The 13,667-nt window shown below is 33.7% G+C and overlaps 2 protein-coding genes and 1 non-coding gene across 4 annotated transcripts; 1 reads left to right on the forward strand and 2 right to left on the reverse strand.

The window, feature by feature from the left end:
• Positions 1-195: 195 nt before the first annotated feature.
• Positions 196-3,340, reverse strand: LOC140875242 (uncharacterized). The gene is made up of 6 exons (XM_073278881.1): positions 2,957-3,340; positions 1,881-2,001; positions 1,290-1,429; positions 1,099-1,161; positions 926-994; positions 196-676 (listed from the first exon to the last, which is right to left on the reverse strand). Exons 1-6 carry the CDS (start codon positions 3,170-3,172, stop codon positions 605-607), a joined length of 681 nt encoding a protein of 226 aa, XP_073134982.1. The 5' UTR covers positions 3,173-3,340; the 3' UTR covers positions 196-604.
• Positions 3,341-8,469: 5,129 nt separating this feature from the next.
• On the reverse strand, positions 8,470-12,361 carry LOC140889628 (uncharacterized). Of its 2 annotated transcripts, none has more exons than XM_073297349.1 (6): positions 12,197-12,361; positions 10,736-10,943; positions 9,723-9,949; positions 9,477-9,650; positions 9,036-9,366; positions 8,470-8,944 (listed from the first exon to the last, which is right to left on the reverse strand). In XM_073297349.1, exons 2-6 carry the CDS (start codon positions 10,896-10,898, stop codon positions 8,694-8,696), a joined length of 1,146 nt encoding a protein of 381 aa, XP_073153450.1. In that variant the 5' UTR covers positions 10,899-10,943; positions 12,197-12,361; the 3' UTR covers positions 8,470-8,693. The 2 variants fall into 2 exon arrangements, with proteins under 2 accessions (XP_073153450.1, XP_073153453.1); XM_073297352.1 differs by lacking the exon at positions 12,197-12,361 and adding an exon at positions 11,885-12,132.
• A 1,234-nt stretch (positions 12,362-13,595) lies between these two features.
• Positions 13,596-13,667, forward strand: TRNAD-GUC (transfer RNA aspartic acid (anticodon GUC)). The gene has a single exon. It is a non-coding gene; the product is annotated as a tRNA-Asp (tRNA).

A 13,667-nucleotide genomic window follows, 5' to 3' on the forward strand; every position in this document is an offset into this window, starting at 1 on the left:
TAGTTTTATTTGCGTGGACCGAATTTGATCTTCAAGAAAATTACAATAATTTATACATATAAATAAGACCATAATATTGTGGAAAAAGTGTTGTATGCAGGGTAATCCATGAAATTTCGCTGAAAATTGAATGTGACTTTTAATTTAAATGGATGAAAAACTATATATTGTACCCCAACAGACACCACTATGACATCTCCCAAAAAAAAAAAAGAAGGAAAAAAATATACAGCTCTCAAAGATGATCCTTGAAGCTTTGACAGAATGATTGGTGATTTAAGCATAAGTGAAATAGGTCTATACATTTCCAAGAAAGCGCTCCCCCTTCGTTAGCAATACATTAAACAAAAGCTTCCAGCCAAGAATGGCTTTTTAGGAGTCAGAGAGTCATCGGTTAGTCCACCGGCTTTTACATATATCTACATAGCTAAAAACTACGCCTACACTACTTAAGGGATAACCCCAGAAGATACATGCATATACATTCCGTCTAGGGAGGAGATGGGGTAGATTCAGGTATCTCGATTAGTTAGAGTCAGCGAACAGAATAGTCAGCAAACAACAAACCAACCACATGCAAAAGAGTTGGAGTAGTCACTCAATGTCATTTGCAAACCATTTTGAGTCTCTTAGCAGCCTGCACAAACCCTGAGATGACTTGCAGTTCATCCAATTGCTGCACAAATGAAAGAGATATGATGAGGAAAAGGGGGAAAAATACATCAGCTTATGAACTCCTTTACCACCTGGGGTAACCAGTTCTATGGAGTGGCAACAGATGTAAAGTAGTTACTGGCAAAGCATCGATTGCGTGGGTTTGTCGACCGAGTGATAATTTTTACTCAACTACAGTGAACAAAATTAGCTACAAGTCTTTTTTGATAGGAAAGCTACAAGTCATTTAACAGGACAGATGTAATGTTACCTGCGACATGAAATGCTTCTGGACAACGTCAATTAGTTGCTCTTTAGAAGGATTGGGATTAGAATCCACCTAATGGACATATTATATCAGAATCATAATTAGATACTTAGATGCCAAATTTACGAATTAATATCTAATTCAGATCCATTCCTATGTCTCATGAAACTACTCACAAGGTTAAAGTGACGAAAATATCTCCACAATGCGGCCATCTCAAGTTTGCTGAGGTCAACCTTCTGTGAGAAAAGGTTTGATAATATATTTTTTTTCAGAAACTGGTTAACTAATATAAAATTTAAGTAATAATAGGGACACTTTTACTTCTTTCAAGGAGAAAATGTAAACGTCTATTAAACTCTCTTACCGTGGAACCCCTTGTTGTAGAAACAGAATCTTTCGACTGTGAGTCACAAGAGAGTGATCGTCTTATGGATTTGTGAGACAACCCAAATGATCGATGCATACGATGCCTTGATCTATGTGACTTTTGAGTATCATCGGATGCTAAGAAAATGGTGTACACGACACAATCAGATTATGTGGTGGGCCAAAAGAATAAAGGATTGAACATTAGAGATTGATAAAAAGCATGCAAAAAGTAGGCAAAAGAATGACTGGGGGAGAGAAGTAAATGAAAAGAATCCAATGCTACAACCTCAGCAACTTTTCAAAAATTGTATGATTGTTGAAATGAAACAAAGCATTAAATAAGATATACAATTTAACCCAAGGGAAAAAAGTCTAATTCAAGTTTCAATTGAATCATAATGTCATGCATATGATCATAAAAGAATGCCACCTAATTTCAGCCATTTAATGCTTCCAGATTCAATACTTAGTATTCAACCCTACGAGGAGCTCGCTTTAAATAACCGGAGAAAAATAGTATCTAGTTTTAGCTTGGAAACTTAAAATCAACTAAATTTTTTTAAGTAAAGACAAGACTCGCTGGTACCTGAGCCATTCCAATGCACATGCTCAAATTCAAAGTCGTCGTCTTCCTCGTTCCCGGTTGGAGCTTCGACGACACTTAAGGCATTCCTTTGTAGCTTCACCTCAATCCCATTTGTAAGAACCTGTGGTTTTATAACAATATATATCAAAATCTTTGATCCGTAGACAAAAAGAACCATTTGAAGCAATAGTTTCTCAAAGATACGATAAATGCAGATTGAGATCTAAATTTACAATGAAAATAAATACAAAATCTTTCACAACAAAGATAGAATAATAAAAAGGGGGGGTTTGATTCTAGTCTCAGAAGGAAGTGAAAAATACAAGGAATAAAACGGGCAATTAGCATATATGCGTAATATACAAACCAAAAGAAGCACACATACACAATCTCAAAGACTGTCTCCCACTATGAAACTATGATTATGCATAAAAAAATTATAATTGTCAACAATCGTACAGAGAAACTATATTATACTGACATTGAAGACGATAAAGAAAAAAAATCAGAGAATGATTCAATGGAAAACTCTGCACAATTTCAGATGCCAGTAGCTATTGATATTAATTTATCCAACTAATATATTCTTCATGTAGTCAAAATAAAACTCTACGATTAATCATTGAAATGATTATACCCAAAAAATCATTGTAAAAGTATCACTAGGATCATAGACAAACAAAATTACATCAATATGATAAAAAAAACCAAAGGATATGATATTCTTAGAGATAGATCTGCCAACAAAGAGCCCCATGCAGCAGAATACAAGATGATGGTACAAAAAAAGTAAGTGGAAATTGGGATTAAATTGAAACAAAAAAACTTCAAACGTTAAGAAATGGACTCCAAACAACACATTCTTTCAAATTCAACAATAAAAAAGGAACATTTTTTGCCATATATAATGAAGAAACCCCCCGAATCACAAACACAAGCATCTCATATTACTCCACCGAACTAAAATTGTGCATTCAAAAAGTCGATACGAATACCAAAAACCCAAAATCAAACTAAAAAATAAAAAACCCACTCCCAGGAAAACAAAAAGAATCGAACTTTCCACCATCGATTACCAGCCAATGCCATCCACCGAGCCCAACAGCTTTCTTCACCACTCCATGAAGCCCCACAAGCACGGACTTGGTACGGTTATTCCCAGTCACCACAACCTTGGTGTGACGCGGAAGCACAGAGAGCTCCTCCTCACTACTATCCCCACAGCTCTGTAGCTGCGACGAATGAGACGAAAATCCCCCATTACTCTCCATTACCGCAGCAGTTTCCAGCATTTTGAATACCTTATGTGACGAAACTCACTGTGGCAGAAAGATGTGGCATTACTGAGTCCAAAAATGGAGTCTTTGGGCGAAAGGGTGCTGGAAGATGGGGGGAATTTTGGGTATTTTTTCTCGAGAGAAAACACAGAGCGGAAAGAGAGAGAGAGAAGGGATGAGAGTGACGCTGCTAAGTGTGTTTTTTTCTCGCTATGATTTTTAGCTTTAATTATTGTGGGTGGAGCTGTGAATCCCGAAGGCCTAAAGCTGACCAATCAGTGAGGGCCACGTGGTCTTGAAGAGTCGTCAATCATGCATTGAGGGAGCTTGCGTTTCGGCGTGATGCAATACCACTTGCCGCAGAGCCCCGTTGACCGTTTGACTTGCTGAAGAATGGTGTCCGGCCTCGTTTCAAATTTTACTCTTTTGTCTTTTTTTTAATTTTCGCTCTTCGCTTTGATTTTATGAAACAAATTTTTATAATTTAATATTTATTACATATGAATTATGTCGATTGACGTTAAAATTTGTAATCGATCGATAAGATTATATTTAATTTTCAGTTGAGTTTTAAAACGATTTTAACGGATTGCGCAAGAACACTCGAACTAACATTAGCCAAATCGTTGAATTCCCAAATCAAGCTTGTCGTGAAATGGTAACATTTGTAAAACAACATTGCTCGAATTTGAGATGAGATAACGCAAGGGCCCGTTTGGTTAAATGAAAGAAAACATATAAAATAGTAACTGAAACCACGTCTCCTACGGAAGGGGTCCACGCCCAACTCGACCTTTTCTCATTTGCACATCGGTGTTGTCTCACCAGACATTGACTACATGTGAATTGAAATCCCCATTCAATGTTGAATCTACACAAAAATATTTTAATTTATTTAAAGTAAGTTTTATTTTAAAATTCTCCGGTTCGAGATAAGTACGTCTCGAATACACGTTCAAATTTTTCGCCTGTAGTGCGGACTGATATTTTATATGGTTATAATTTGAATCACTATTGTATTTGTACTATAAAAAAACCACAAAAACTTTGATGATCTCCATGATAGTTTTTTGAGACAGGTATTCCATTCGACCTGATATTACTTTACGAGTAATGCTAGATGTATACCTTAGTGTACAATTTACATATTTTCTTATTAATTACAAAAATTTCCTTGACCAACGAGATATTTATTTCTTATCATGAGTAGTTTTGTATTTAATGAGGAAAACTATAAGAAAATTTTAAGTTGGTGTAAGTCAAGGTGTACATCTAACATTTTTCAATATTTTATATATGGATCAAATCGATTCGTCTCACACAAAACATATTTTCTCTTATCTACGTGTTCAAGAACATTGAGGATTTTATTAAAAGTTTTGAATTTGATTTAGATATTTTTAATACTTCATGATTTGTGAATGTGTACTTGAAAAAGCAATCGAGTATGGAACCAAGATCATGCATCGAGTAATTGTTGTTGACATACGTTGCGTTGTGTTGTGTTGTGTTGTGTTGTTTTTATCTAATTACATTAAAACGATAACAATATGAAGATATTTGAAGTTGATGGGAACGAAACAAGTTTTCATGTATTTGATTAAACTCAAGTGTATTATGCTGATTATTAGCTGAATATAATTGTCTCTTTTATGATGTATATTCGAAGAAGCTCGATCGAGCTTCAAAATCCAATTCTATTGAATTATTATTATTAATATTTTTGAAAAATCAATTTTATGGAATTGAAGTAAAGGGGAATAGTTGGATGCTTAACACATTTTCCCCCCAAAAGGAAAAGGTGTTCCCGCCATAACCTAGAATATCATTATTGGCCATTAATTATTGTTATTATTATACTATTATCAGCCGTTGGATGATTTCGGCGGAAAATGAAGTGGCCGTTGGATTCTTCTGGTATTAGCTTTAGAAAAGGACTGCACATTTATTAAAATGCTGCACTTAGAATCAACGCAGATCTATAATTTATTTTTTGTGATTTAATATATAATATTTCGTAATTTTTAAATTTAGAGTTGATAATTAAATTTTAATTATACATAAATGACTATTGATCGAAACCGAAAAACTATTGATCGATTAACCGGATCACTACCGTGGTCCGATTCTACTTAGATTCATAAATGACTCGTGACAACGTTTGGTTTAATTTCTATAATGGAATATATTTTTACGTATATATATATTTTTAATTTTTTCAAAATATTATTGGTGTTGGATTAATGGATTGTAAGTAAGAAATAGGTGCTAAGAAAACACAAAATATTTCCCAACAATTTATTTATATGCTATGTATGTTCGAGAAAAAACTGGGGAGAAAGAAAAAAAAAAAAGAAAACATGTTCACATTCCATATTTCCATGTGCAATTATCACCGGGGAAACTGGAAAGTGGTTATGTTCTCCTTACCAAAAGCCCGGACATTATTTTAATAAGTTTAATTGAGAAAGATAATAAAACAAAATTGGATGGGGAAATTTAATAATAATTAATTAATTATTTTTATACAATAAATATTGTTATTTAAAAAAACATTAATTTCCATCTGCACTTTTTTGGCTGCATCCTGTGCTTTTGCTTATAAATGTCAAGACTTCGGTGAAAAGTGACAACAAAGATAACAAAGACTTGTGCAATATTCAGTTTCATAGGACTTCATTATTTTCAGCTCTAAATTAGTATTCTGAAATTCATTTTTTTTTAAAAATAGTATTAAAGTTTTAATATTAATATATGTCTCATTATATTGTGTTTCTTATACATATATATAAGTTAAAATGTAAGAAATATAGATAAATTATTTAAAAAAATAAATAATAGTGGCCACGTTATTTATGTATGATGGGCTGATATACTATTGTAGGTAACATGTGTCTGGTCCCTTGAGTTAATGAAAATTCCTTTGTATTTAATGAGGGGAATAGGGATTGTTTCTAGTCCGATAAGCTTTGTTGACTATGGGTTCCCTACCTTACTTTTTGTTTCACACACACATATAGGGGTGTGTGCGTGTGTGTGTGTATATATATATATATATATATTAAATTGATTGCTCAAAAATGTTTTCTCATAGCTAATTAAAGAATAAACTTTCTTGTATTTAAAGTTAGATGAGATTGAATCATGCTAGTTGAGCATAACAAGCATGTGGGATTGTGAGGTCTAAATAGTGCGTTTAAGGTGAGCATTTATTTTTTACCCATGGAGCAATATGTTAATAGTAGTATCTCATTAATGTGTTTGGATCTTTGTGATGGTGCATAACATGGTGCTGCTGTGTATTGCAGGATCAAATGATATGATCTAAGTTAATTGTTAAGTTTTGATAAAATTTTATCTCCGTAGAGTTGTCATAATTAAAATAAAATTTTTAAAAATAATAATTAAAATAAGGGCAATTTGCTCAAAAATCCCCAAATGCAAACATGTTTTGTTTTGGGGTCCCTAGTCATAAAATGTGGTATAAAACAATACAAGATGTGGTACAAAACCATATAAAATGTGGTACAAATTAACAAAAAATGTGGTACAAAAAATTGGCTAGGGAGTGCAGAGCAAAACATGTTTGTATTGGGGATTTTTGAGCAATTTGCACTTAAAATAATCGTAACATCCAATATGACATGCAATTTCGAAGCCAGATAATTCCATTTATATAAACAAAAATATGTTATGACTTCAAAATTAAAACTCTCACGTCCTCTTTTATAGTAAAGAATATAGCGGAAGATTACACATATGTCAAAAGTTAACCCAAACGCAAGATTGATTTTCTGACCAGAATATTCTTTTTTTTTTTTTTCAAATACGTGAGAATCCGCGATCGTTATTTTTCGGTGCGTACAAGATAAAAATCCGGACTAACGCAATATGCTGTAAACTATGCTAGTCATGTAAACCGCATTAGACAAGTCTAGTATGACAGACTAATCCAATAAGATGATGGTATGAGGAATCGAACTTCTAACTTTTGATCAAGCGTTTACCTACTCCACCAACTTGAACACATGTTCATTGTACTATCCAAAAATGGATCTTGAGTAGAGTTCTCTTCGACTCTAGCTCAACCAAAATTTTAATTTTTATAAAAGTAGATTGATAAAAGAATAAGAGAGATAACATTAAATATAGAAAGTAGATATCTATTTGAGACAGGTGAAAAAAAAAATGAAGCCTAAATGAGTGAGACCGAGAGAATATGAAACGACCTAAAACTACTACTGATTTTTTTAATATATATACTAAACACTATTAAATCCTCTAGTTATGCATGCGAGTTTACGTAGTAAATTTACGGATGTTACAATTCTCCACCCTTAAATGGAATTTCATCCTCAAAATTTAATTTAACTTAGTGGTCTAATAGCACATGACTAAACTATTTCAAAAATAATTTTCAAATGTAAATCCTAAAAACATAACTTAATTTGCAAATCTAAAATTCAACTTAAATCTAAAAAATCCTAACTTGTCAAACTTAAATATAAAAATCATAACTTAATCTACAAATCTAAATGTCAAACTTACATCTCATAAATTATCAAACTTAGTTTCTAAACGTATATCATTCTATTCATCCTCGTGTGTAACACGTCTCAGAGGCATAATGTAATTTCCATAAATTCACTCACGTAATCACATTGCATAACTAAGTGTTTTTAACTTTAAGACTGTCAAATTTAAAATTCTCATTTTCATAAATCATTAAAACATAAATCATGTGTCACATGCATAAAACATAATTTAAAACATTTAAAACCTACAGACTGATAGTGCGGCTTCTGAGCTCCGTTTAGCAGGCTAATCACCATCCAAGAACCATGGCTTTGATACCAAATGAAACGACCTAAAACTACTACTGATTTTTTTAATATATATACTAAACACTATTAAATCCCCTAATTATGCATGCAAATTTTTGTAATAAATTTACGAATGTTACAGAATATATTCTAGCACTGTACGATAACTCTTCGATACAAAACCTACTATAATTTTGTGAAATTTACCAAGAACAGGAAAAAAAAAAAAAAAAGGCGTTTTCAAATAAGTGTCACTAAGATGAAAAAAAGGGTTGAGGCCCTCGTACTAAATTCTACAAGTGAGAATCGAGGTAATATGAATTTATTAAGCATAATTATTTTGTTAAAAAAAAATCCCCCATTGAAAAATTATTTGGCCTATTAAGAAAAGGGCAAAACCACACACACGGACACAGTGGTGAAACGTTAGGCCCATTATCTAACAATATATGGGCCACATTAATGATGAAGAAGAATAGATTGGTTGGATTGGGCCAACTTAGTATCAAACACATCACATTGTTCTACAAATATGTGCGCCATATATTATACATCATACAAACGAAAAATACATGATATAATACGGACAGCAGCTTCCCAAGATCCTTCTCTGCATGGATCAATCTTCTGATCTTAATATCAACTAATTCTTGCAATATTCGTGTGCTTAGCCTATTTTTCTCGAATTTCCGTGTGAGTGATATGTGGATGATTCACAATGGTTTGAAACAGAAATACCGTTTCAGCTTTTTCATCCGGCCTGACCGGGACCGGGAGGTCTTCTTTTCTCCATCCGAACTTGCATTTGTGTGGCTAGCAGATGGCGATGAAGAAGAATCAGAGAAATTTGAAGGGCCTTCATCTCGGGTGTCGGATATATGTCTTTTAGCTGTATTTTCTGGTCCTCTTTCTGCCGTTAACCGTTCATTGGCCGAAGTACTTTCAGCAAGTGATAGAACAGATCCTAGGAATGCATCGCAAGAAAATAAAGAATCAAGCCTTATCCAGTACGAATACAGACTACAAGTGACTTGTTTTATTGCTGATAGATATACCTGATGAAGGCGGCTGAATTATTGCATCGCCTGAACTCAGCAAGTGAGTGAAATGGTATCCAGAACTCGAAGGATTTTCCTTAGTTTCTATGTTATCTTCTTCCTCAAGGTCCTGTAGTAAAGCCAAATAATCGAAGTATTCTTCTGACAACTTGCTAGGACAGCTTGAATTCTGTGAACTGGAAAAATTAGATTCAGGATCATCTTGTAGATCATTCAATTCCAAATAATCGCCTCTTGATAAACATTCTAACTCAGAGAAATCTTGTGGTGAAAAATTTGATGTGATATCCGTCAATGGGAGCAATCCCGCATCACACTCCGGTTTAGCCTACGAAACACAAAATATTGACAATGAGCCAAGAAACCATCGGTTAAGAACTGTGATTAAGGTAATTGTAAGTGTAAAAACCAATGTAAAAGGAATATAATTCAGCGCACCTTGGATTCATTTTTAGAATCTTGTAGTGAGGTACTATTTATGTCTGGTACAATTGATGCCGCCATACTAATTGGCTTTGATCCAACCACAGTTTTACAGTTCTGAATGGAGTGCGACTCATTTTCCGAAATTCTTGCCTTACAGAGGAAAATTTTACACAGTGATCTCGACTCCTGCACAATTACTAACCAAAGTGACTGGTGGTTCAAAAGAACACAGACATGTGTAATAGCTACAGTAGGTACATTTGGCTTATCTTTATAGCATAGTTCCTTCTGTGTTATTTTGTGCTCATGCATAAGCCAATCTGTGCGTTGTCCATGAGGGGCTTGACCTTCGAAATATTCAAGACTTGCTCTCCAACCAAAAATGGACGAGTTTGAATATATCTTACAAGCTTCCCCTTTGTCTTTCCAAAATCCATACACTGAATCCTTTTCCTCATTTGCATCTACTAGGTACCAAATTCCTTCTGCAAGAAACAGCGATAATGTTTTTTAATTTCGGAAACTGTAAAATGGTAGTTAAGCATGGAGAATCTTTACAGTTTTGCTGTGTATGCCAGGATTTAAAACGAAAATTGCAGGTGAAGGCATAACTATTAACTGTGCTCTAATGAATGAATCAACATATGTTGGTGTATGATAATTGATGGAATGATATATTGCATATTGAAGTATAACTAGAAAAACATCTCACATCCATGTCCCTGTTCATGAAATACTGTGTAAGCACAAAATCAGTCAGATTATCTAGTTCAATGAAGAGTAATAACTTATTTATTCCGTGTGAAAGACCCGTTTGGTGTTAGCATATTCAAGGAAATAGAAAAGAGAGATTGAGTCAGAGAATGCTACTGATTATATCCTCGCTGACATAAAATGCTCCAGATGGATACACCTGCCTAAGGCGATTTTATTAAATATGCTCAACAAACTTTGCAAGAACTGAAAACAATAGTTTAGTTGATGACAACCTTATAAATACAATATTTTGAAGTTTATAGGAGCCTAAATGCCATGTTTCAATTACTCTAGTGAATTACTGCTCCAAACAATCCCCCTTGCATCATTGTATAAGTGAATTGATAACGTGATATTAACTCTGATACTATCTATCGAGCTATCGCCATTGTACTAAAAGTTAAAAGCATGGAATTTTTAAAAGAATTCTTACAAACATGGATATTGAATTGACACAAAGAACAATAGTAAAACATACATAATAAAAAAAAAACGGCAGAAACCTTGAAACTCACCTGGTAAGTTCGAAGGGTGGTACTGGAAGGGAGTCATATCTGCTAGCACATTAGTTGGGAGAGAAAATCCTCGATTGTATCGATCCAGCCACAAAAAACTTTGCTCATCATTCAAAAGCTGACCAATTTCAGCAGGAGAAGAGGGCTCTACTGGAGGACACATAGTAATCCAATCCAAAGAGAGTGCCACAAACACTTGATGCCTTAACTGGGTTCATGAGAAAACAAAGCAAGAAAATTTTGGCACAAGAGCTGACTAACGGAAAAGAGAAGTTTAAGGTCGTGACAAGAAAAATCATACAAATCCCATTTTTTAACAACAGCGCAGATACGAGCAAATAGTAAGTAGGCCAGTATTTTACTGATGAATTGGTTATGTGGAAATGTTAGTTTCTATAGATCACATTCTACTTAAAATAAAAGTATACTTGACGAGTTCTGGGCTTTATTCTACAGTGAGATGCAAGCTGATATATATGTTAAATCTGATTTTGAAACATATAACGATGAAGTTATAATTCTGAACTCCATCAAAGGGACCCAGTCTTCACACTCCCCTTCCCCCAGCCAAGCAACTCCCTTAGCTTAATTCATATAAACTGCAAACTAAACTCGGAAAGAAGCTGACTTTTTATGTGGAAAACGACCCACACTAGGGCTGTAAATGGTCTCTGCTATATGCTTGCTTCACAAGAACTTCCCGAATGTAGGGAGTCATCTCCCTACAAACAAGCTATCATCACTAAAATTGTAAGTTTTGACAAACAATTATCACTGGTTTGATAAATTTTTCAAGCTTCCTATAAAGCTGACGAATTTTCAGAATCAGACGCGTTACAAAGTTGGCCAACACGCTTCAGGTTAGCATCTTTCTATGAATGATCTTAATCAAATCCCATCTACCCAAATCAACTCTGCAAGTAATTTCTACAAGTTTCAATAACAAGATTTTCACCACTGATTCCAATCCGTGCCCATATGTTAATTCATAACAGGTTCCATCCAAACATAAACATATTGCCCATCAAAACCAGAGAAGACAAAAACCACATAACGAACTTCAGAAAAGGGCCAAATGTACACGGCTCCAAGAAAATAAACAAGAACACTATACTGCAAAAAAGTCCAGAAAATTCACTCGAACTTTACCCAAACAAAGTCTAAATATGAGGAAACCTGAAGTACACTACGATCAGAAGTTGCAGAAACCTCAGCTCAAATAAACCCAAACTAAGAATATCAAGTACTGCTCACCAAAAACACCAAGATCACTCAGTTGCAAACTCAACCCAAGAAAACAAAAAAACATCGATTACCAAACCCACAAAGGAAAACAAAAAAAAAAAAAAAACAAGATTCACGCAGAGAAGTCGAACAAAAGTCACCAAAGAACAGTCAACACCCATAAAAATAGAACCCATGATAAATAAATAAACCAGAGTAAAAGGGCGAAAACCATACCTTCTCATTCAGAAGAAAAAGCAAAAGCGCGCAGCCCTTCTCTCTGGACTCCGCGTCACTTCGAGGCTAATCAAGAAATACCACCGGGGTAGATGCAATTTGTAAAATATGATTAGATCACAATTAACATAATTGCGTTCCTTTCTTTCTTTTTGCCCCCCAAAACATCATCTACAGCTTCACAAAACCCCCTCGAAAAACAATTTACTAATAACATTTAGTCATTTATACACACCTTCGTACTTTGCTCTATCGAATAATAAAACTTGTACATTTTACTGTCTAGTTATTATAGCTATCTATTTATATATACTAATACATATTAATATTAATATTAATATTAACCAAATCATACTGATGATTTATAAACAACACATTGATTTGCATATAATATTTGATCAATTAACTTTTTATAGTGATTTAAAGTAACTTGCATGTTATCTTACAAAGTAAAATTAGAGACAAAATAATAAAATGTCGATCTTATTTGTAATCCGGTCTGGTTGGTGAAGTGGACATGACAAGTGTCTTATTCATGATTGGCTTAGATAAATACTTTTATAAATTATTATATGAATATATGATGAATTTCCTAAGAAGGTTGCTTCTTTCTTTGGTCAGTTATAAAGACCGGATATTTGACATTTTGTGACTGCAGGCTCAACTCTCAAGTATGGTTGGACTTCGTGTGGCCCTATTTTTTTTTTTTTTTCACCTTGTAAACTTTATATTTCGTTTTTGTTTTCATTTTCGTTTTTTGATTTCTAAATAGATTAGATATGAGAAACTAATTTATATGTATGCAACATAAAAATGAGACGGGCTTCTATCCGATTTTTAGATATGAATCGAGTGGACTAATTTTACTCCTATAAATTTGTGTGATGATCTAACAAAAAATATGTTTTTGGAAAGATGTATCATTCTATTTTAGATTCGCCCAAGATTCAGTCATCACATATAAATGTACTTGGTTTGTTGTTTCGGTCTTTGAACAAATATTAATGGGGTCAATACAATTTTCATGTTCAAACAATTTTGGCATGAGATGGTCAACATACAAAAGATCCAATCTCAGATAAGTATCTAATTAATTGTTAGAATTGGAATAAAGACAATTAAATCTAATGGAAATTCAAAGATGACACATCTCATACAAATATGATCGCCGAGATTTTAATTTATGTCATCAAATACTTTTGGTTGCCCGTGTGTTTAATTAAGAGGATACCATTTTAACATCACCTAATTACATATCCATTTTAATTTGTATTTATCCACCATAATATTATCATAAATGGTAAAAATTAAAATCAAAATTAGTATGCCTCGTGCTACTAATTATTTTACACAGACAATATAGTACTAATTAAAAGTTTCGACATGTTACCATCAACAAGTCGTTGTAGTATAGTGGTGAGTATTCCCGCCTGTCACGCGGGTGACCCGGGTTCGATCCCCGGCAACGGCG

Source organism: Henckelia pumila, chromosome 1, assembly GCF_033568475.1.
Source record: "Henckelia pumila isolate YLH828 chromosome 1, ASM3356847v2, whole genome shotgun sequence".
Classification (NCBI taxonomy): domain Eukaryota; kingdom Viridiplantae; phylum Streptophyta; class Magnoliopsida; order Lamiales; family Gesneriaceae; genus Henckelia; species Henckelia pumila.

Bases quoted from the DNA above. Each gene is read 5' to 3' on its own strand.
- LOC140875242 (XM_073278881.1), bottom strand. From the start codon at position 3,172: ATGCTGGAAACTGCTGCGGTAATGGAGAGTAATGGGGGATTTTCGTCT. The intron at 1,162-1,289 runs GTAAGAGAGTTT...CTTTTCTCACAG, and splicing joins CTACAACAAGGGGTTCCACG to AAGGTTGACCTCAGCAAACT. The intron at 677-925 runs GTAACATTACAT...TCATTTGTGCAG, and splicing joins AGAAGCATTTCATGTCGCAG to CAATTGGATGAACTGCAAGT.
- LOC140889628 (XM_073297349.1), bottom strand. From the start codon at position 10,898: ATGTGTCCTCCAGTAGAGCCCTCTTCTCCTGCTGAAATTGGTCAGCTT. The intron at 9,651-9,722 runs GTACCTACTGTA...GTAATTGTGCAG, and splicing joins GCTATAAAGATAAGCCAAAT to GAGTCGAGATCACTGTGTAA. The intron at 8,945-9,035 runs GTATATCTATCA...ATGCATTCCTAG, and splicing joins AATTCAGCCGCCTTCATCAG to GATCTGTTCTATCACTTGCT.